General features: G+C 38.2%; 1 protein-coding gene across 5 annotated transcripts in view; it reads right to left on the reverse strand.

The window, feature by feature from the left end:
- The window catches only part of kank1.L (KN motif and ankyrin repeat domains 1 L homeolog), a 101,906-nt gene that overhangs the window by 37,741 nt on the left and 39,178 nt on the right, over nt 1-24,987 (reverse strand). For 4 of the 5 annotated variants that reach the window (XM_018246022.2, NM_001093000.1, XM_041580829.1 and 1 more), the window contains 1 exon segment: nt 14,933-15,055. In XM_018246022.2, coding sequence (XP_018101511.1) covers nt 14,933-14,993 — 61 coding nt within the window. In that variant the 5' untranslated portion in view covers nt 14,994-15,055. 5 annotated transcript variants of the gene reach the window in all.

Consider the following 24,987-nt stretch of genomic DNA (forward strand, 5'->3'; position numbering starts at 1 on the left):
TCTCCTTTAAGCAGATATTCAAAACAACTTGACCACTAGAGGCTCCCATTAGCAGAATATAAATTACATTTGCTTGCACAAAGGACATAATGCCAACCCCCACTCATATGAATAAACAGATAAATATGGCTCCCAGGTTCGAACATCCTATGCCAGTTCTTCCCAACATGTCCCACGTATTGGGGCAAATATCCACTGGCAGTCTCCAAGCCTATATCTGGTGTACCAAATGTATACAGAAATAAAATGAATGTAAACACTACTAGGCTGAGTTTTTCTTAAATATTCTTTCTGTGAGATGTGTTTGTCTAACATTTATTTCACTGTAACAGACTGTGAAATATGAGGAAATAACTTGTGTTCACAGAACATTCCTTCTCAGCATATAAACAGTGATACATTTAAGAGCTTCATTCTGCTTGACTTGGCTCTGGCATTCAACAAAAATGTATTGAAAAACAGCAACATACACTGGGCAGAATCAGACGATGCTGTTTTTCTTAGCACCGTCACCTAATGATATGGAAAAACATAAGTAAGCAGAGACGTGCAAAAGGAGCACAAGATTTCCTGCCCAGGCCAAGCTGTGGTGTCTAGCCTGTACCTTTCTCTCATTTCAATATGGCTGAAGAATAAAGAAAACAAGTGCAGGATAAAAAAAAAGCGATCCAGGTAATGTTTATTTATGTTCTATTATAGGAGGAAGCATTGTAAACATAAAATATGCAACATGTCCAGTAATTACTTATTTTGTGTTCCTCGACACCTTGGCTGTTGGGATCCCAAAAAGTACTGAAGTCAATAGCAATGTGGTAAATAACAATCTGGTAAATCAATATGTGCTTCACTTCTAGAAACCCCAGTTGAGCTCAACGAGGAAGTGCACTTCATAGATTCATTACCTATCATACAGTTAAAAGTTTAGCACATATCTGCTATAACTGTCCTGCTTCTTGACATAGGAAGGAACAGTTAGCAATATTCAATTCACATGAATTTGATTTTACTCAAATTTCTAATATTCTAATTTTTCCGAGACGAAAACTTGAATCAAATTCAATCAAACTCGATTAAAGTTTTTTTCTCCGAAAAAAACTTGCATGTCAGGACGGCTGCAAACATCTTCAAATTTCTCACTGGACCTCTCCCATTGACCCATTAAAACCATAAGCTCACTGATGTTAGATGTGGTCACTAAAGTTGGCCAAGACAAAGCAATATGACAGGGCTGTTTGGGTGCAGGATTTAAAAATATATCTGTATCTCAGATAGCATACACTTGTCAGACTGCTTGTCACCATGATGGAGTTTTTTCAGTCAAACTCTGGCCCATGCCCACCTCACTAGCATATCAGTAATGGCACAAACATACAATAGGTGCCCTAAATCATTTTTGGGACAATAAGCTGCTGTCACAAGTGGAGCAGGATCTTAGTAGGTGTCACTCAGTAGAGTACCTTGGAACTGCTGGGTCCCTGCAAAAAACAAAAACTTTTTTTTGGAGGGGCCCTGGGTGAACAATACCTCTTCGCTGCCCCTTTCTGTTTAATACCCTGTGTTTGACAGAGAACTTTAAAAAAACTATTTGGGCTCAAAGTGTTACTTCTCTGTGCCCAAATCCTGCAAACTTGACTGCGGTCATTCATATTTATAGCAGCTCTAGTTTAGCCAAAATACTGCAAAGCTTAATGTTCCAATCCATAGCTTTCTGTTCTTCTTTGCCCCATGGTAAAACTGTGCCAGTTACAGATTTCTCTGAAGAGTGTTCTGATTCACAAGGAGGCACCCAGTATGGTGCCAAGGTGAGTATGAACAAAAGATAGGCTGTCTTTTTACACTTCAGCACCATGGAAAGGAATGCACAGGTTAACAAGTAAACGCAGGATTTTTTGTTCTCCATTAACATCCAACAAGCAATGATCAACATCTTATACAACTCCATATAAGTGTTGCTTTGCTTTATAAGGCCTCATTGCCCCATTCTTTAGATTCTACTATCAAATATAACATTTCAGTATCCACCTCTCTGTACACTAAGTAGCACTTTCAGTGATGTACATGACATTCTGTAGCATGGAAATAATCTATCCACCCTTTGCACTTATGCAATTGAGTAGCTTTCTAAAATGTAGTAATTCATGTGATGATAAACAAAGACAGTACCAATGGTTTTGTCTATGAATTGTTAGAGCTGTCACGCGGAGCCACTATCTGAACAAATATGTCTGTATGCAACACTGAAGAATATTGGGCTCATACATTTTATTTTTTGATATTGTGGAGTTTTTAATCCAGATTATACATTCTTCTGTTTAACCAGAGCCCAACTTTAAAGGGATACTGTAATGGGAAATTTTCTTTTTTCAAAACGCACCAGTTAATAGTGCTGAAATCCATTTCTCAAAATTGTCAGTTTCCCAGCTGCCCCCAATCATGTGACTTGTGCTCTGATAAACTTCAGTCACTCTTTACTGCAAGTTGGAGTGATATCACCCCCCCAGCAGCAGACAACAGAACAATGGGAAGGTAACCAGAAAGCAGCTCCGTAACACAAAATAACAGCTGCCTGGTAGTTTTAAGAACAGCACTCGGTAGTAAAAATCCAAGTCCCACTGAGACACATTTAGTTACATTGAGTAGATGAAACAACAGCCTGCCAGAAAGCAGTTCCTTCCTAAAGTGCTGGCTCTTTCTGAAAGCACATGATCAGGCAAAATGACCTGAGATGGCTGCCTACACACCAATATTACGACAAACAAAAAATATACTTGTTGGTTCAGGAATGAAATTTTATATTGTAGAGTGAATTATTTGCAGTGTAAACAGTGAAATTTAGATATAAAAACGACATCATAAAAATCATGACAGAATCCCTTTAAGGGGTTTAACATGCACAAATACTTCAGGGCAATCTTTAGTGTACATTTTATCAGTTCCAAAAAAACATCCTCAGTGTTGGATTCATCAGGGCAGTGGTTTCCAATGTGTGAAGCAGAACGCCCTGGGAGAGGTCAGACAGACAACACCCATTAGGTGCAAGGGAGCCCTGCAGATAACCACTGTAGGCCGGTAGAAAGCATTAATAAATGAGACCCACCAAGTTTGAAATAAAAAGCAAAGCAGGTTCTCAATACAGTGGAGGGTGGCAACTATAAAGGAGCATAGCCTGAGACATTATTTCTACACATGCAATCCATCTGTTTATCATCATCTTGTGACATGCACTGCCTTGCATCTAAGGGAAGAATGTGTCAAAGAAAAAGTTGGCTCATCAACCTCTCCCTAGATAGAAAAAAACTTGTTTTTCTTACACACAGTATCCATGCACAGCAACACAGCTAATGGATGGACCCTGGAGAATATACTTAAAGGAACAGTAACACCAAAAAATGAAAGAGTTTCAAAGGAATGACAATATATTGTACGGTTGGCCTGCACTGGTAAAACTGGCATGTTTGCTTCAGAAAGACTACTATAGTTTATATAAACAAGCTGCTGTGTAGCCAAGGGGGCAGCCATTCAAAGCTGGAAAAGGAAAAAAGGCACAGGTTACAGAACAGATGAGTTGTGTAGAATACATTGGGATTTGAGGGTGTTATTGTTCCTTTAAAACTGATAAATGGAATGTCAGTTGTTTTTTACTGTTTTTAAATGTTATGCAGCACAAAAAAAACCCCTGGAAGGCTCAACAGATTTCGATCAAACTAATCACTGCAGGTACTGAAATCGGTGGAAGTCCAAAACATGAAGAATATCTCAGTGTTAAGAACCCTGGCTCCATGGCCATGATTGTAATTATGTATATCTGCAAAATAGGTTTCATGTAGTCATGATTCAAGATTACCTGAAACCTACAACTAAAGCATTTCAGATGTACTCTTCCTTCTGATGCTCAACTGCTTCCTTTCTCATTCTGATGCTCCAATACTTTCCATCATTATTCACTTGCTTCATCAGCCATTTTCTTATTCTAACCATCAGCAAACTTGCTCCTTATTCCGGAGCTCATCCCACTCATCATTCTGACATACCACCACTTCTTATTCTGATGCTTCATTACTTCCCTTAGCAGAATGTTTTCTTTTTTCACTCTTCTTTTTCTGATTTTCTTTTATTTTGTATGCACACTGACCTGACATCAATGTGTGGGTGTATTCTACACAGCTGATAATGCTGACACACATGCACAGAGAACAAATAAGAATTATGGCCTTGCCTAGCGAGTTTCTAAAGCTTTGTCATGGTAGTTAATCTCAAATGAATACTTTGAAAACTATAATTACATTTGTAACCAGAAAATCAGACTTTTCTTACTGTGCGACAAGAAGCTCCCATGAATGGATTGGTTCCCAAAAATAAAGAGCTTTTACTGGTAATAGAAGGGAGCCAGCAATGACACATCCCAAGTCAAAGTAATGTTTTATGTGTGTTTTTTTCTATCCACACTGGATAAACTCCAGCGTGAAAATGGGTACATTTTCTATAAATGCTTTGTAATGTTTGGTAAACTTTAGCAGGAAAAAAAAAATACAATATTTTGTCCATATCTACAATAACATTTGCAACAATTTTTATGTATCCAATAAGTTATTTCTATGCTTTACCCAAAGCATATTCATATTAAGGTTGTTGGAAAATACCAGACAGCTTACTGGACACACTACACAACAGCGGAAATCAAGAAATCACAGGGGCAGAATCCAGGTTCTGATTGCATCCAACTGCTGCCCTTCTGGGCCCTACAATTAGGGATTTGGGGGGCTGCTGCTTCTCACTCAAACAGCTGCACTTACCCATGATTGTGCAGTACTTTAACATTACTCATTCAAAAGTGTTTATCGTAATGACAGTGCCCCTTTAAAACATTTTCCTGAAGGGTCTGAGAGTGGAAAGTTTTATGAATGTGCCCAAAAGCAGCTTTATTTAACAAGCAGTAAACAGTCTGTCTTCCTAGTCCTTAATAAAAGGATCTCTCTCTTAGACATTCTCTAACAGCAGGATGTGAATACGTACAGTGCAGCTAGAAATACACCCATTCAAGAGAACTTTTAGCATACTATGGAAACATTATACACTGTATTTCTGCAGTTAACGCATTCTGTCAGATATCAACAGCCAGTTTTCAATATAAAAAATACAAGAGATACTCGCCATATACATTGCCTCAGATGCAAATGCTCCTAAGGGGCTACGTTTTGCACCCCTTCTTGCTTTCAGGGCAATAATAAACACACCCTAACATCTGGGAAACACTTCTCTAATATCAGATGGATGCAATAAAAGCCTTTATGAACACTGCATAATAAGTATCCAGGTCATTGCAGGAAATTGACTGATATTATCTGAGAACTAAGTAGTTTCCCCACATAGCTATACAACACTGCCCAAGGCCTAAAAGAGACTTATTCATGATCCTTATTCAATGACCAACACAATAAAAAATCATTAATATGAATAACATCCTACGTCATCAGTTATTGGACAGGAAATGCACTCTACTTTGGGAATCGGTGACAAACTGAAAAATCTAGCTCAGTAAAATGTTTGATCTCCAAGTCACTCTAAACACAGTACTGAGCTTTATAGACCCCACTTGTGAACTGCTCTATAAGTTTGTAGCTCCTACTTGCATTACAAGTCATTAAAGAAGACATTCAAGAAACAGAAGACTTAAACATTATAACAACTTTCCTGTTAGGATCCAAAAAAAAAAAAATAAAGATTGTTCATACCAAAATTCTTCCAGTTCCAGATTCCAAAGTGGGAGAGATAGGGTTAGTGAATTATAAGACTGACTCCATCATGTATCCCCCCATTCAGCATACTCCTCCTGCTGAGCCAAAATCGAAAAAAGCATTCAAAGCATTTCTAAGCTTAGCCTCCTTCTGCAGACTGGTGCCATCCTATTTTGAAGCATGTTACACTCGACTGGCTTACACCTCTAAAATAAACACTTTTACAACTTGACACACACCCTTTAAACCTACTTTTTAAAATCCTCTCCTGCTGAAAGCTGTGAAGTCAGTAGTGAATCCGCAGGAGCAGCTCTGCTTGGCACAGCCTGTATTAACAGCTCCCCATAGCAGCCCAGACAGTCACAAGCTGAAAAAAAGCTGCTCGTGTTTTCTAACAACATCTTAGGACACTGCGTGTTAAAACAGAGGCTTTAGAGTTTCCAAGTGAGGCAAGTTCCAACACTTACTGGTTTGGGCCAACCTCAGTGCAGGGAGTTGCAGGTAATGATTCCATCTCTAACAGCGGGTTATGATGATTAAAATCACAGATATGGCTCATACCGACCCCGTTGATATTAACCATACTGAAAAAAAATTTATATCATCACGTATTATTCCAGGAATGCAATGGCCTAGTAACAAAAGCCTGGATGGTCCTGAATTTAGGGGAAAAAATTCAGTAGATTCACTAAAAACCTAACCTAACATGCCACAATAAAAAAGTGTTGTTTACTGTATTTGGTAGCTGTAATTTTAATTTAATAAGAGGCTGCAGCACCAAAGCAAGCAATGAGGGTAATTTGGGGGGGTGGTGGTGGTTATAAAGGAGTATGAAATAGTGACTGTGCCACAGTCATCTAGAAAGAAAGTAGCTTAGCCTTGTGTGTATAGCTTGTGATGTTAAAGGGGCAGTATACTCCCCTGCCCAACATGAATGAATAGGGCTTGCACTAAACATATAGTTTGCATATTGTTTTTGAGCTAAGTTGAGCTAAATACAGCAAATAATGGAAACTGAAGCTAATCCATATTTGGTCCTTGCTAGGTAGCTAATTAAAAAAATTAAAAAAATCCCTCCTTTCATTCTCATAATGCACGGGGGGATTATCTCTGCACCGGTAATCTAAATATTTACCTTGCAAGGACCAAAGATGGAATAGCTTCAATTTTGCTGTTTAGCTAAAGAAATGTTTGCAATAAAAACAATAGACAAAAAGTATATTCTATTCTTTGAGCTCAAGAAGGGGGTATACTGTCCGATTAACAGAATATTACAATGTACAAACCCTTGCAGTGGATCTGTCAACTCCACACTATAAAGGGGACTGTGCTTCTGGAGAATTAGTTAGGCAAGCAATTGTCCATGGGTTACTGAGAGAAAGCCAATGAGCCAATACTAGCTGCTAATAAATGTGTTTATTTACACTCAGTTCCTAATGTGTGCAATGAAAACAATTTAGGGGATGTATTGAGAAGGGATTTTACAGTTAAAGGTAACCTTACAATAAGGCCTCTCTACAATATAGGTGGTATTGTACCGTCATTTTCTCTCTTTTCTAATTTCACATTATTTGTTCTAGTGTTTCCAATTATCCTTTATGGATACTAGGTTCCAAATAGAAGTTAAAAGCTGAGCTACAATAATACAATGTGTTGCCATTAAACCATCTTGTGCACACATGAATATTCATTTAACAATAGAGTGACAGTGTTAAATCAGCCATACCAGTGCATTTTTCCTTTAATCCGTTGTTATTTTTTTCCCATCAAGCTGTATGAATGTATATATATATGTTGGTGTGACCTAGAAAATTGTACAGCCGCTGTTCATTGGCTACTGATTCAAGCATGATGATCTGCATAGACACACACACACAGATTTCCAGTTCTCACTGTGCCTCGTAGTAAAACTACCCCTGCTTCTGCCTGATGTTTCTGTGCCATGAGCAGACACACTGTTGGGAGCAACTTTGCACACATGATTTACAGGACATGCACAGGGGTAGCCAAATGACAGCACACAGCAGGTGTTGATGGCCAGCATGAGAGTAGCTTTAGTGAGCAGGATCACTTCTAGGCTGTGCCCCAGAGATATAAAGCCTAATGTTCTCCTTCCCTGGACAGCCCATTTTGGATGTTGAATAAGGGTTCAGGATTGATAACGTAACAAGCACAAAGCTTTGCTAGAATAAAAAAAAGACGACTTCTCAATTTAAAGAAAAACTCTGCCCCCGACATAGTGTCACTTGAAGCAAAATTCTCACCTTCTTTCAAGGCACAAGTGGTCCTGGTCTTACATGAAAACCTGGTTGATAACCCTGTGCAAGAAAAAGTGATGTGAATTTCTTCTAGAACCTGGTAATAGAGTGTTTGTTTGGGCAAAGATGTTTGGGCAAGATGTTAACAGGAGGATGGTATGTGTTTCCATTTATATATTTTTGTGTGCATTTGTCAAGACAAAACATTGTAGGTTGTGATGGTGACAATATAAAGGGAGGCGAGTATAAAGAGGAATGTATCTCTCAATATCCAGCTATGTTGATGAGCTTTTGTGACTACATATGTGATTACCAGGCTGCATTCTAAAAATGCCCAAGCTTTCTCAGAAATTAAGGTCGGATTCATTCCCTAGTAGTTTTGGCAACTGATTACAGATTCAGCTGTGTTTTTGCTCAGGCATGTTTTGTCCTTCCCACATTTATACAGCTGGCGCTGGCATGCAGTCTGGTTTCACATCAAGCTTGAAAGAAATGCACCATTTTATGATCATTTGTTGCTCCTTATAATAATGTTCTGCAGATCCTAGTAAAAGTGCAGATCCTTTTAATATACAATAAACAGAAAAGATTTGTTAGAATAATGCTGACTTGTCACTTGCTGCCCTTAATTTTATAAGTAAGAAAAATATACTGGACTACATAGAGCCCTCCACATGCAGCCAAAAAGATCTGTGTCCCTATAGGATAAAACTGTAAAGCAGCTTGAAAAAAAGGGAAACATTACAAATCATATAGCACTGAAACAATTGTCCTGCTCATTTGGGATGGATTAGGCTTAAAGGAATAGTTCAGTGTGAAAATAAAAACTGTGTAAATAGATAGGCTGTGCAAAATAAAAAATGTTTCTGATATAGTTAGTTAGCCAAAAATGTAATATATAAAGGCTGGAGTGAACAGATGTCTAATAAAACAGCCAGAATCCAACTTCCTGCTTTTCAGCTCTATCACTCTGAGTTAGTCAGCGACTTGAAGGGGGGCCACATGGTACATTTCTGTTCAGTGAGTTTGTAATTGATCCTCAGCATTCAGCTCAGATTCAAGAGCAACAGATATGACCCATGTGGCCCCCCCTCAAGTCTCTGATTGGTTACTGCCTGGTAACTAGGGTAAGCAGTCTGTATAAAACAAGAGAGCTGAAAAGCAGGTTCTGACTGACATGTTATACATCAAATCACTCCAGCCTTTATACATTACATTTTTGGCTAACTAACTATATTAGAAACATTTTTTATTTTGCACAGGCTATCTATTTAGCCAGTTTTTATTTTTACACTGAACAATTCCTTTAAGGTACAAGCATTCTTCTAAGGCAGGGAGCGCCAATCTTTTTTTTATCCATGAGCCACATTCAAACGTAAGAAAAGTTGGAAAGCAACACAAGCATAAGAAAAGTTCCTGGAGGTGACAAACATGTGCTGTGATTGGCTATTTTATAGCCCCTACATGGTTTGGCAGATTAGCAGGAGGCTCTACTTGGCAGTACATCTGTTTTTTATTAAATAAAAACTTGCCTCCAAAAATGGAATTAAAAAATAAGCACCTGCTTTGGGGACACTGGGAGCAACATCCAAGGGCTGGAGAGCAACGTTGCTCATGAGCTACTGGTTGGAGAGCACTTCTCTACGGGATACCATGGTTATTAAAGTTTTCTGCTGATATGAGCTATCCCTTAGGCTAAAAGAGAACCATGCTGTACATGGCATGTACTTCTGGTAGCTAGGTAGCACTGTGTAAATTAAAAATTCGGACCAATACTCACATAATGCTAGAAGAATCTGCCACAGGCTAGGTCAGTCCCATTCAAGGGAATGCCAAGTGTCTGCGAGATGGAGGAGGACATTGTTTAGTTGGTTTACCGGTAATTCCCTGATCTACACTAACACAGATCATTTATGTTAAGTCAGGCCCATTTTTCTGAATTTTGGATAGTTTGTAGGTAGGGAGATTCCGAAAATTACATTAGAAAACCTTCACAATGCAAAAAAACTAACATAATGGGCCTATTTTCCAATTTACCACATATTCAATGTCTAAAGTACATGCAAATGATAATGTCAAATGACAATGTCATCTATAGAGTCCTTGGTCAGCCTAGATGTCCTGAAGAGTCTTGGAGGCCACAGCCAACTCATGGAATTTCAGACGGACAGCATTGCCTGACAAATAAAACTCACCCTGGGCAGTCAGAATAACACAAGGGCTATATGAAGGCCTGACCACAGAATATAATCCTTTCAGGTTTTATTTCATTTGCTTCCTTTGCAAGACTATTGTAGGACACCACTGTTTTGCAATTTAAATGGTAAACCTCAAATATGTGTGATAACATATCATTATTCCAAAGGCTACAATTTCCTAAAAAAAACAAAAAACAAACAAAAACATTATAACCTATATCCAGGTTACTGAAAAAAACACTAGATCACTATGAATATTGTGTAATGTGTAAACATTGAACCATTGTTTCTGTAAAAAAATAAATGTCAGATAAATGTAAAGGTTAATAAATTCAACATGGATAAAACCAAAAATGTTTTGTGAGATTCTGAATTGAGGATTTTTGTCCAGAACACAAATGGGAGTTAATAGTTCAGATTATGTAGAAGCATAAAGAGTTTTGACAAAGGATTACCAGATCAGTTTTGGCAAGCATGTGCCACTTGTTTGCCAAACGGACAGTTCAATATTTGCCCACGCACATCCAGCCAAACAAATGCCTTTTCTGACCAAGAAGACCAACAAACATTATCCAGATTGCCTCCAATTAGCAGCTCTAAACATCACTAAACCATTACACAGCACACTCCAGTAGATTTCCACAAACTTTATTTCCAGTCACAGAGCCTATGAGAAAATTTACATCACCGTTTGTTCATGGCACAGAACAGCGCTGTCCAACTACATCTAGCCCTCTGCCCCCCCTTGTGTAAACCTCCATTGAAGTCTGCCTGCTGTTACTGGTTACCTTAGTGTAAAGGTGGCCATACACGGAGAGATCCGCTCGTTTGGCGATATCGCCAAACGAGCGGGTCTCTCCCCGATATGCCCACCTTGAGGCTGATCCGATCGTGGGCCCTAGGGCCCAACAATCGGATCCTAACGAATAGTAATGGGCGGTCGGATCGGGGGACCGCATCAACGAACAGATGCGGCCGCGATCCGACAGGATTTTTAGTTCCATCCGATCGAGATCTGGCCGACTTTCGCCCAGATCTCGATCGGTGAAGCCCGTCGGCGGGCCCCATACACAGGCCAATAAGCTGCTGACTCGGTCTGTGGGCAGCTTTTATCGGCCCGTGTATCACACCACAAATTCAGGATGTAAAGCCCTGCATTGATCACACTGGTAAGACCCTGCATTGTTCACTTCAGACCATACTCTGCCTGTGTGCTCCATACTCTGCCTTCTCTATACTGACTGGATAGGTCAATCTTCCTGTCCTATGCTCCCTGTGTGTGCCATACTCTGCCTGCCCTATGCTCCCTGTGTGTGCCATACTCTGTCTGTCCTATGCTCTGTGTGCCATACTTTGCCTGCCCTATGCTCTGTGTGTGCCATACTCTGCCTGTCCTATGCTCCCGGTGTGTGCCATACTCTGCCTGTCCTATGCTCCCGGTGTGTGCCATACTTTGCCTGTCCTATGCTCTGTGTGTGCCATGCTCTGCCTGCCCTATGGTCCGTGTGAGTTCCATACTCTGCCTGCCCTACCCTGCTTGTTTGCTCCATACTCTGCGTGCCCTATCCTGTCTGGATATGTCATACTCTGCCTTCTTTGTCTGTGGGAGGTGAACCTGGTGGGGGTTTGTTAGCATTTGGAAATAGTTGTTAGGGGTCCCTAAGGTGTTTTATTGTGTGCTGGGGGTTGCTCTCCTATCCACAAGGGAGGCATATGGATTTAAAGGTATGTTGTAATATGACAAACTTTTTTTCACATGTAATGAGTGATATCCCTGCAGTGAGAACCAACCATTTGGTTTTTTGGTGTGTTACCACCATTAATATGGGTATCATCTTACATTTCTTGTGATAACATGGATAGTTTAAAGAAAAATTCAGTACCACAGAAATTGAACATCACTGGCACAGAACATAAAAACTAGCATTTTTTGTATCCCGACACCTCTACCAGTCTCTTTTGTATAGCAAAACAACATCAATCCATGATTTTTCTCCAAACAAATACTGGAAACAAAGCACATAGAAATGCCTCCATTTACAAAGAGTTTAGAGTTTTATCTGGTTTTCAGTTAGTATTTGTTTTCAAGGTAACATCTTCATTGGTTTAAGATGGGTGCACATGGGCTGATTCTGAGCTCATCCAATTATCAGATCTGGGTTAACTAATAACACAAAAGACCTGACGATCAGGGTCATTAACCAACCTAGTTTTCTGTTTAGTCCAATCAAATCTGGTGCCATGGCATTAAAATATCATCCTCCCCTTGCAAGCCATACACAAGGATCCATGATGATGCAATTCAACTAGAAATGGTAGAACCGGATGACCGAGTCTCAATGTATACATTGATTTTATCTCACTGGAAAAGTATTATTCTAAATGCATGTATGAAATAGAGGGTTTAAAATAATCTAACTCCAAGCCCACAAAAAAAAACAAATTGCAGGGAGTTAAGTTTAAAACAATGCCCAGATCAACACATTTTAACCTTAAGGGCAAATTCTACATCTGCCAAATTATTGCTGCTTATCTTGTGATGTGAGGATGACATTCTACATTGAGTACAATGATACTTTAAAGTAAGTTTCTATTTGTATAACTTAATATTTTTTATAGACTCACATGGTTGCTGGAGGTAAATAAAAATTCTCTTGCCCACATAAAGTAAATACTGTTAATCACACTCACCTTCACTGAACCATGTTCAGACTTCAAGATACTGGTTAATGTACAATCAATATTTCATAGAACACAGCATAAAAGAAGGGTAATTGATCAGTCTGAAACAGTTCTCATCTGTGCATACACAGGTCCCCTATTTCTGCTTTTACATTACAGTTTTCTATCTGCAGACTTAATACAATCATTTGAAATCATTTTCAGGAGTAGTTTGATTCTGAGCCAGCATATTGTATGAGATACAACTTGCCTTTTAAAATGATATACTGTTCCACCCTTCATAACATGACCAAAATATTATTCGGTTTTGTACGGTGCATTTCATTAAGGGCTATCGTGGGCAACATGTTTCTCACCAAACCCTTTGATATTGTTTCCAGTGGCATTAAAGTAGGTGCTCATTTTTGGATTTCTGACTTGGAGGCAAGTTTTGGAGGCACAAAGACCCCTGAAGCCTGCCAATCCACATAGGGGCTACCAAATACATCCCTTAATTGACACCCCCTAGGAACTTTTTTCATGTACGTGTTGCTTCCCAACTTTTTTTGTATTTAAATGTGGCTCATGTGTAAAATAGTTTAGGGACCCCTGTTATAAGGAGCTGTGGCCATTAAAACATCATGTTTATAGCTCTAAATGGGACACAGAAGTAAACAAAAACATATTAAAGGAGTGCTATTATATTTGTACTCATTGAATATCATGGGCACAACTTCAAGATTTAAAGGAATTGTTCAGTGTAAAAATAAAAACTGGGTAAATGGATAGGCTGTGCAAAATAAATGTTTCTAATATAGTTTGTTAGGCAAAATGTAATGTAAGGCTGGAGTGACTGGGTGTGTAAAATAACAGAACAGAAAACTACTTCCTGCTTTCCAGCTCTCTTGGTTTAAGCTAGCCATAGACGCAAAGATCATGTCTGTTGCTTTTGAATCTGAGTTGAATGCTGAGGATCAATTGCAAACAGATATGTACCATGTGGCCCCCCATCAAGTTGCTGACTAACTCAGAGTTAGAGAGCTAAAAAGCAGGAAGTAGTGTTCTGGCTACTATATTAGACATACAGTCACTCCAGACTTTATACATTAAATTTTTGGCCAATTAACTATATTAGAAACATTATTTATTTTGCACAGTCTATATATTTACCCTTTTTTTATTTTAATTGGTTCTCTATGTATCTCAACTTATGTCAAGCACATGTGCACACTGCATCATGGGAAAGTTCCAGTGGTGGCATGTAAGAGTGTAAAGTGCCATTATCTGCACCTGAACAATACCAAAACTGCCCATCACTGCCAGTTACTCATTCTTACTCTGTACACTATGTTCCAAAATAAAGAATGACATTGCTGTGCTTCTTCAGGCTGCGTCTCTCCAGAGCACTTTTGGAAAGGCTCTTGCAACATTTAAATGATCAAAAACGAAGTTTTAGTTTGTTCCTGTGATAATATGTATAAACCACACCCAAACATTAAGCAGTAACAGTAAAAGGCATCAGTCTACTTGCACCATCTCTGCCACATTACCTTTTTGACCAAATTGCTCCTATATCAAATCCGATAGCAAAATTAATACAATTAAAATGAAAGCCCATGAAGCACATTGGCCTGAAAAATGTGTAGAAATAAATGTAAAAGGCTGCAGTATGGTTTCCCACCTACAGCAGCCCAATGTGGTTAATTTATACCTATCCATATATTCAAGCTGTCGGGCCTACCTTCTTCAATATATCACAGAAAAAGCAACCATGCAGGGAGATGCGCAACTATAAGAGCAACAAGCATGACACAACCAAATTGTGGGTTCCAGGGCAGTCAGAACACATAAGGTAAGTGTGGAGTAGATCCAGCATTCAGGACATATCTTAAAATGCACAGAGCTTCTATATGTGGGGGAATGTATCAAAGCCCTATATACACTGAATAATCTGGGTCGGGCAATTTTTCCATCAAATGTAACTAAAAACCAAACACACACTTAAATTGTAATTTACAAATAATTGGTCATTTACTTGTATGCTAGACATGGGTACAAGACAAAGCTATTTAATTATTACCTTTGTTATCGTCACAATATCCCTTGTATATATTTCCATTCAAATTTTCTGCTTGCTCCATGTCAGAATTCAGGGTCTAGCTGGCTGATTAAAGAGCTTGTAGGCATGAAGTCCCCACTTGATCTAAAACACAAAATGTAGAAAGCAAAATTAGACACATAGCCATACCAACAAGGTGAGATGGATAATGCACTGGAAGAAGATGGTAATATCGATTATTTATAGAGCACTGACCAGTTATAGACTTGTTTTGAGATGCAATTATTTATTTAAAAATGGTAAAACTTAAAATATTGTAAAAATTAACTACAGTCAAACTACTGTCAAACTGCTGCAAAGTCACTTTGTATAGTGTTCACATTCTAAGCTGTTTTTAAGTTTTCATTGGAAAAAAAATACATTACAGACCACAAAGAATGTCAAGGAGAGCCATATGGTGGCAACAAAAATTTCTACTAACATACAAAGTTCACTTTTGCCCTCTTCGGAGAGTTAACCTGTCTGAGAGAACGGAAGCACAAGGCTATATTATAGATTTCATTCATCTGTAGGTTTCTTATAGTGTGATCTGCGTTTTCAGCTCAGTTACAAGAACTGTTCTATAGTGACACCGTGAGGATTGGATTGCAAGTTGAGTAATCAATAGTAAAAGGATTTAAACTATAAGCTTCAACTACTTAGCTGATAGAAGGCCTCTTTCTGCTAAAGACTCTGCAGTCTTTTCGAGTTTTCACTCATGTTATTGTGACCTATCCCAATAGAGAGTAAAATATTTGTGTTAAATACATGTTATGTGCAGCTGCTTTAAGAATGCATACCAATTTGGTCAGCTTGCACAATATCACACGGTTCACTCCACTGGCCACTCGGCCAGATATTTTGGGCATCTGTTTGACCAACATCTCATTCTTTGAGATAAACATCAATCTACTTTTCTACTAGATTATACTAGAAACATTTTTATTGGAGTGTGATTCATTCAGTCACAAGAGAATTAGTGAGGCTGGGCAACTAAGAAAACATTTCAGTTAACCAACAGGTGTTTAGGTGGGTTGAGACAACTACACTGTCCAAGCCAGTCAACATTCATCTAAGCAAGTTCATTCTGTACAAACCAAGCTTTGTGCATAGGGGCATTATTGTGCTAACATAGGAAGGAGCCTTCTCCAAATTGTTGCCACCAAGTAGGAAGCAAGAAAGGTTCTGAATGTAATTGTTCACTGTAACATAAAAGTTTGCTTTCAACACTACCAGGTGAATTAAACAAAACCAGCCCTAAAACCATAATTCTATCTCCACCAAACTTCATAGATGCATTCAGGCATCTGCTTGCCTATGGAAACATCTTTGGTTTCGACTGATGTTGGTTCCAGAGACCATTTGGAACTTGAAGGGGCTAACTGACCACGTGATTTAGAGACAATACATTCTTCAAAACGCTTCTTGTAAATAACTAAGGTTATATGAACTAATTTGTGTTTTTGGAATTCAGCCTATTGCCATGAACTATACAGCAAAAAAACATCAAGGTTTATTGAAAAGACAGATGGGGTAGGACAGTTTTGGTAGATAAAGCTTCACACAGACATTTTCAGATGTCCATGGCATAAGTTGTTGGGAAGCCAGACAACTGTGCTTTGATTTAATTTGAAATTAGCTGGTTGGAGCACCGGTCCTTACCCAGCTATAAATACCCATTTGTAACTTGCCAGCTACTGGGTTTTCTGACTGTAATACTGTAACATGGGCAAAAATGAGTGTTTCAGCTGATAACTTGACAGACAGCATATTGTGCTAGTGTGTAGGACACACGCCAAATGACTGTAGAAGTCACCCATGTGACATTGACAATTTTTGTTTTGCAAAACAGTATAACACATTGCAGATACTGCTACTCTTACTTTTGCACCCTACCCTTCCAGGCCTACAGTGTATTTCTACCTCTTCTAAATTACATGAAGAATATCACCTATCCACAGCAGCACCTTGCCTGAAAGAATGGTATTTGTTAAAGGACTCAAATAAAAAAAAAAAATACAATTAAGAATAAGATGGTTTTGTGTGCATATTAGAACAGCTTCAACCACCAGGGTTGCACTGGTTCAAAGAAATGGAATATATTAAACTGTGCTTGTAAGCTCCCTCTAATCAATCATTCATTTCCTTACACTGGAATCTTTATAAAGGGGCCCAGGCTTAAACGCCCACTATAGCTTTGTCTTAACATGCTAGTGTCATACCTGCATGCTAATGCTGGGATTTATTGTATCGTGGGCAGGAACAAGCTGCGACTGGCTCAGTGCTATTGACATTCAGTCTCAATTTTTTCTAATGTAGCAGGTTTTTATTTTTGTGGGAAGATGTGCATGGGAGTTTAAAAGAAAGAAGTCACAAAATATTATTTCTACAAACAATTACCAATGAAGCAAAGCAATGGAAATATAAGAAAGGGCAAAACCTATAAAACCAGTGTCCATTCTGTGCATAAAATGAAGAAATGTTATAAGTCACCTATGATCAAGCTTTGTTATCTAATGGATATCAAGGTTGTGGCCCTATGGTTCCCTGAAAGCTTTAGCCGAGATTTATGTTTGAGCATACACTTTTTCTATACTGCTTTTAGTTCATTGACCTTGCCTATTTGCCGTCAACAGAATCGGGGTCCCTAGCACTGCTTGGATTTGCATGTGGTGTTGAGATTTTATAATAAACGTAATTGGTAAGCAATGCGTGAAAGCTCACATTCCCATTAGTGTTAATTAAAATCCCCTCTCTTCCTCACTCCTCCATTCCCACACTGTATGCTTGCAATTTAATAAAGAACAAGTGCCACAGAAGCAGGTCCCTTTATTATATAGCCCAGGCAGCCAGGAGAGATGATTTACAGAATACAGATGATTTATGGGTAGCTGTATAACTTGCTTAGCAAGTGTTGCAGATTAACTATTAAATTTAAATAAACCACAAACTCATTAACACTAAAATACCACAGAATAATTCTACAGAAAATACCCAATATGCAAAAGCACCTGGCCTACAAAAATAGCTGCCCCCTACCCTAGAGTAAAATGGTTTATTATTTTTCCTGAATGAAACAGCCATAGTTTAGCGGCCCCTGAAACGTATTACCTACTGCTTACTAACAAAGAAATGTGATGCAATAAACTTTTTTGGATTTCTATCACAATACATATTACCAAGGGTCCTCCTCTAGAAACCTTAAATTAGAATTCAATATGCAAAATAAATAAGTCCTTTGCCGATGATGCTGCTACGTACGGACTTGCTAATAGGTAGGTTTAAATTCCAGCTCACATGCTAACATGTCTAACCTATACAAAGTTTGTATTACCACAGGGTATCAGCATGGGCACAATGGCAGCCAGAAGATAAGGGACAAGCCTTAACTGCCCCAAACACACTCTACAGATAGAACCTCTTGAACCTAACAACTAAAAGCAGAGGACAAGCATTCATTTCACATTAGGTCATTTTACAGCAGACCTATTATGAGGATTCCTCCTTCCCTTCAAAATACAACACATTCTACAGGGTCTCTTATTTAAAATAATATTGGTAAGAAGGAGCTGAAAGATGAAAATGTTAGGAATTTTCATTTTGCTCACTGTGCATAACGAGGGACATGCATGAGGAAGAACCCATACCTAGGCCCCAGACAGATATACACACATACACTGCAAAAGGCTGAATACACAGTGGCACTTTTAACATCACTTAAATATTATTAGTGGGAGAGACTGAGCTTTCAGGTTGTCTTTTCCTTGATGCCAAAGATGTCAGAAATGACACTTAAAAATGAAATAATAAGGTTTAAGGATATTTGAACTCAATATGTTCATCAATGAGGGTAGTTTATCCCACTACACAATCATAAAGACATAATGCTCTAAAGCCTCAAAGATATGGCTGTTAGAATACAAGCCATCTGCAATAACATAGAATTCAGGTCCTCTGCGTTAGGGGACCGGATTTAGTTGGCTTAATTTCAAATCTTGCCAGAATTCCCAGGGTTGGCAAGACTGGTCTACATTCACAGTATCCCCTAATATAAAATATTTAATAGCATCAATTATTTAAAGAAAATATTTTTTATTAGTGCATGCAATTACGGTAGCATCCTTTGTACAAAAGATTTATAAATGTACCGTATGTTGTTCTAAAGGCCCACTTAAAAGCAATACTATTTGGATTCAGGTGTAGCGAATAACACATCCCATACAGTCTAATGAAATCTTCTTTTTGGCCAGCAGGGAGCAGACTTTACTCTGTCACCTGAACAGCAGAAGGCATATAAAAAGCAAAGTATATCCAGGCACAAGCACCTGTACTGAGTATTAGTTTCCGTCACCTGACCTTTACATGCACGCTGTTACTAACCTATAGAGGCTTCAATTAGAAACTATAAAATTACTGATCAAACAACATGGATTTTATAGGGCAAATTTTAAAACCAACCAAGTGTGGGAGTATGGTATAGGAGGCACAAATGTTATACTATAGAAGAAAAATATATTAAATTATCAGGCACAACTTTAATTCTCTTGAAAGTGATATTTTAATTGATTGTCAGAAATCATGGCACTCGGAGCGAGGTGGCACTCTGAGCGCTTCGTTTTCCGAAGTTGCCTCATGATGAAACTTCGGTTGACTTCGGGAAAACAAAGTGCTCCGAGGGCCATCCCACCGGCGATTTACATTCTAGCCGGCGGGAAGGAGATTAGTCGCCCCAAAGAAGAGGAGATTTGTCGCCGTGCAACTATTTTCACTGAATCGCAGCATGTGTCTCTGCCCTTACATGACAACTAATCAAATGCTGCTTTTATTGTTTTAATTGCAAAAAAAAGCTAATTACTGATTGGTGACTTTCTAAGTATATATTATGTCCTGTACAAATAGCATTACTTATATAATAAAGGGGTGCTTCACTGTTATGTTAACTTTTAGCATGTAATTCTAAGTAACTTTTCAATCAGTCTTTATATATATATATATATATATATATATATATATATATATATATATATATATATATATATTTTATAGTTTTTGAATGATTTGCCTTCTTCTTCTTTCTGACTCTTTCCTGCTTTCAAATGGGGGTCACTGACCCCATCTAAAAAACAAATGCTCTGTAAGGCTACAAATTTATTGTAATTGCTACTTTTTACTACTCATCTTTCTATTCAGGCCTCCCCTATTCATATTCCAGTCTTCCAGGTCATTTGGACCCCAGCAACCAGATTTCAACCTGGAGAGCTGCTGAATAAAAAGCTAAATAATAAAAAATGAAAACCAATTGCAAATTGTCTCAGAATCTCTCTTTACATCATACTAATAATAATTTAAAGGTGAACAACCTCTTTAAGTATTATTTCAGCATTGCTAACATACTGATTCTTACTGCAATCCAATAGATTGGAACCAGTCATGAAATTTGTGAATTTGGGACCAAAGAGAATTTCAGGCACACAAAGAGAACTAAAAACTGTGGAGCAGGCACACCAGGGGGCACCAAAGTAGTCCTTGGAATCCCAACAAGAAGCCTTTTTAGGTGTGTTTTGTCAAGGTTTATGCAAACTAGTGGCCACTGGCTCCATCAGATGGTCAATAGGTTATTTACAAACTGGCTCCATCTATTCAAATATCTGTTCATTTGAATGTGCCGCAAATCATTACTGAATCATGAATGGCAAAAACCATACCGGCATTTGTAATTCACTTGCTAAAAGCCAATACTTTTTTATTAAATGTATATTATTTTGTTTCTGTTTAATCACAAATGCAACCTTTCTGTTTAATGCATCACAAATGTAAAATTTTTTACCCCGATTTCAGTTCTGGTTAAGTGATGCATTCCTGCTCTACTTGTTTTTGTTTATCATTAGCCATATTGAAACCAGCCCTTACTGAATGCTTCCAGTTTGTACGGCTTTCCCCACCTCTCACTTATTGACAGGGGCTCACCTCTCTACCACAGAGTTTATTTTTTATATTTCCGTGTTTATAATTGTTAATTTCACATGCCCCCCTTCAACAGACCTCAAAAAGTCCTTGGGTACCATTTACTTATGGGTGGCCTCCTGAACACCAGCATCACTCCAAGTTGGACCGTTAATATTCTTTAGCCCTACAACCTCATTTTAACTTACTCCTAAGCAAGGTTTTGATTCCACTTATTTCCAAATAAAAATATGTTATAGAATAATGATGGCTTGTTCTGTTCTAGGTGTTTGAGTTGATATTTTTCTAAGGTTTAGTATTTATTATAGGTATGGGATCCCTTATCTGGAAACACATATGCAGAAAACTCTGAATTACGGAAAGGAATCTCCCTTATATTCCATTTAAATCGAATAATTACATTTTTGAAAATATTCTTTAAATTATTTTCTCTGTAATAAAACAATCTACCAGATCCCAACTAAGATGCAATTAATCCTTATTGGTGGTAAAACAATCTTATCTAATTCTAATTTTAAACATTTAATTAATGTTTAGTAGATTATAAAGGTATGGCTAACAGAAAGATCCCTTATCTGGAAAACCCCAGCATTCGTGAGAACAGGTCCCATACCTGTATAAGTGCTGCGGCTCCTTATATATAAATTATATATATCATAAAGTTTTACATACATACACATAAATACATAAGCAGCAGCCCGATTGCTCATCCATAGATTATACTGTAACAGTGCCCTCCAGTGGCATTTTTTAGCAAAATTTTTGAAATGCTTGACCAGCTTTACTGCTCCATAATATTAATACAAAAGGTAAATAGTAAAGATGAATTGATGGGGTTTTACTGGGGACTCCACAAAGGGGCAAAATACTTACATTTTAATATGAACTTAAGTCACTCGCTAGGGCGAAAATATAAATAAATTTTGCTTGGGGGGCAGAATGATGGCTGGGTGAGGCTCAGTCTGGATGCCAGTTATGCTGAGATTTGGGGTGAATACCTATTTGCTCTCCTCGATACTCCTGGAATCCAAACTTGTCTGTTGTTAAATGCATGCTTGCTGACACAGATACCTTGAATTATGGCTGAATTGCTGTGACAAGAGTTTTCATTTATCTGTATACGGCAATATGGGGAGTAGGCTCAGGCCACATGTTGGGTTCCACTGACAAATTATGTATATAGCATTTAAAGACAGCCTCAATCATTTTTTAACACAGTTCAATGATGAGCAACCTTTTACATGGGGGGGGGGGCAGATATTTCTCATACTGCATGTCCATGGGGTGTCTAAACAGTTTTCTTGATTCTTGCCACCTATTTGTTTTATCACTTATTTTCAACACCACTTCTATTCCATGTTTACACCATACTAATATTAATATATGTCATGCTAATTACCATAAGCAAGATACAAATAACTTCTACTTAAAGGATATACTAACATTTTAGACACATGAGTTTCATGAACTTTCCTCAAACCTATGACACCTGGTCATACAACTGTAATAACTACAAAGTAAGTGACCTCTAATCATACATGTGCTAATGAGCAAATTTCATTCACACGCAGCAAATAAACTTCACACTGATCGAGGAATTAAAAATGGTTTTTAAAAAGAAAGGTGGATACCTGCCTTATGCTTGCTTAACTTCCAGTGGTATAGAAAGCAAGTGTTCTTTGATATACAGCTGTCACAAGCTCTTAGATATGTAATCCAGCGATCGGGGCGGACTTGGAATGGTCTGATTCATGAGAAACACACACTAGAGAATGCAGCTTTCAGATAATGCCAAGACAAACAGTTGCTCTAATTAACTGAGCACCATGAATATTCTATGTTACTTGGCAAAAAATGAATGAGCTCATGACTTACATAAATACTTTATACATTGCTTAACTCTGCCCCAACGCGTCCATCCTACACACTATGGGAACTGATTTAGTAAGAAATTAAAAAAACAAGACACAACTTTACATAGACTAAATGTTTAGAAACATATTTATGAAATGTAGGAATATTTAAAGCAATGTTAACAAAATCATAACCATTTTCAAACCATTCGAAAGCTTACCTGAAGCCCAAACGTTTATCTACTGTATGTACTAGGAATACAGCACAGTCAGTGAGAGGGAATATGATTCCAGGTTGACACTTCAAATGAAGATCTTAAATACGAAACTGTGGCACTGGTTTGCTTCTAAGTTTAGCTGTAAGGTATCCCAGAGGCAAAAATTGCTGGGCTATTCGCAGCCGATGACAGACACCCTCTTCTGGCACCAAGCAGCAAGGAAGCAATGATTCTACCTTCTGTGACACCCAAAGTCAAAGATCACCAACATACGGACGTAGGGAAGGGAAACCCAACAGGTGACTTCCTTTCTGGCTCACAGTTGTTGCATCTGGAAACAGCGGGTGGAATTGCAGGACATTCCTGTGCAACTGCCACTCTCCTGTGTGCAGGGACTTCACAAAAATGCACGTGCAGCTTCACACTCGCTGGCTGTTCATTAACAGGAAAGTGTAAGAGCAGAATGGTATGTCAGTGATTATGTACTATGTGCATTGGAGAGCTTAGAACACACCTTTCTGTTCCTTACAGCACGACTCAATGACACTTGCCATTAAAAAAAGCTACTACTGGGAGCATGTCCAACAAGCTTAAAAACACCATCATTACTTTGTAATGCATCTGCATACAAACAGATTTAGTAGGGCTCTGCAATATTATTATAGGTATGGGACCGGTTATCCAGAATCTTTCATGTGTATTTGGATCACAATACAGTACCTTACATATTTTTAAAAATTAATTTAAACATTACACCCTCTTTTGCCACCAATATGGATTAATGACCTATTAGCTGGAATCAAGTGCCAGATACGGTTTAATTATTACAGAGAAAAGGGAAGTAATTTGAAACAAAAAAATATATTCAAAGGGAGTCTATGGGAGATGCCTTTTCTGAGCTTTCTGGGTTACAGCAAAAGAGAGACACTTATCACTCTTGTGAAACTTATTTTAACAAGGATCTTCCTCTGGATTCTAATGACATATTATTATTCTTTATCTACACATCATTTAGTTTCATGGACATGGAGTCAAACAAAGTTATTTTTATTCATATGAATGGGGAATATGCTTCCTAGGTTATGGAAGACACCCTGGTGCTGGCATGTGGGCATCGTTTGGCAAAGCTCTATTCAGCAATCCTAAGTGATTCCATCACAATTGCCAGCTTCTGGAACAAGTAAGATTGTCCCATTCATTTGAAAGAGAAGTGGCTGCATTCAGAAAAGACATTTTGCCAAGTTTTCTTCAAGCAATGTAGTAGTCGAAAAAATTGTGAGCCACTATCCCCTTCCAAGTCTCTGCAACTTTGGTTAGATAACAATCTTGGGAAACATTTTGCAAAGTTTCATACAACAGTATCCCAATGCAAAAATCATCACGTGGCTCAGTTTGAATTAGGATTGATCTACAAAGTAGAAATGTATTATTACTTTAGTTTGAGTTTAGTCTTAGGGATGTTGGATTTAGAGAGTAAACAAAGCATTTAAGGCTTCTGGAATCTGATTTTATTGAAGTACAAATGAAGCTCTTAAAGATATTTATTTTGTTAGGAACCCTTGGAAAATTTCTATGGAGTTTTTAGACAATCTAGGAAAAAATAGCAATCTATAGCCCCCCCCCCATATGTTGGTCAACTTTCTTATCAAGAGCATTATTTAAAGTGCCCAGTATTGAACGTCCAAGGGAGTATGGGGTCCCAAACTTTGCATGACATATATTATAATTCTCCAACCATTGAATAAATGAATTGAATGAAGAAGCAGCGAAGGACAGCTCTGGGCTGGTATGTGGGATGCAACCTGACTCATGATGGGAAGGATTCTTAGGACCTTTGCACTAAACTCACTACAGAAAAATAAACACTCCCTTGTCCCTTGAATCCATGACTTCTGTTATGAATCCAGTATGAGCACAGCTGGCTGGTCATAGCAAAGCTGCAGCAATCTGTTGCTCTGTTCCAGATACATGGGCTGGATACAGGCACAAAAATTATTACTCT

This window comes from Xenopus laevis, chromosome 1L, assembly GCF_017654675.1.
Source record: "Xenopus laevis strain J_2021 chromosome 1L, Xenopus_laevis_v10.1, whole genome shotgun sequence".
Lineage (NCBI taxonomy): Eukaryota > Metazoa > Chordata > Amphibia > Anura > Pipidae > Xenopus > Xenopus laevis.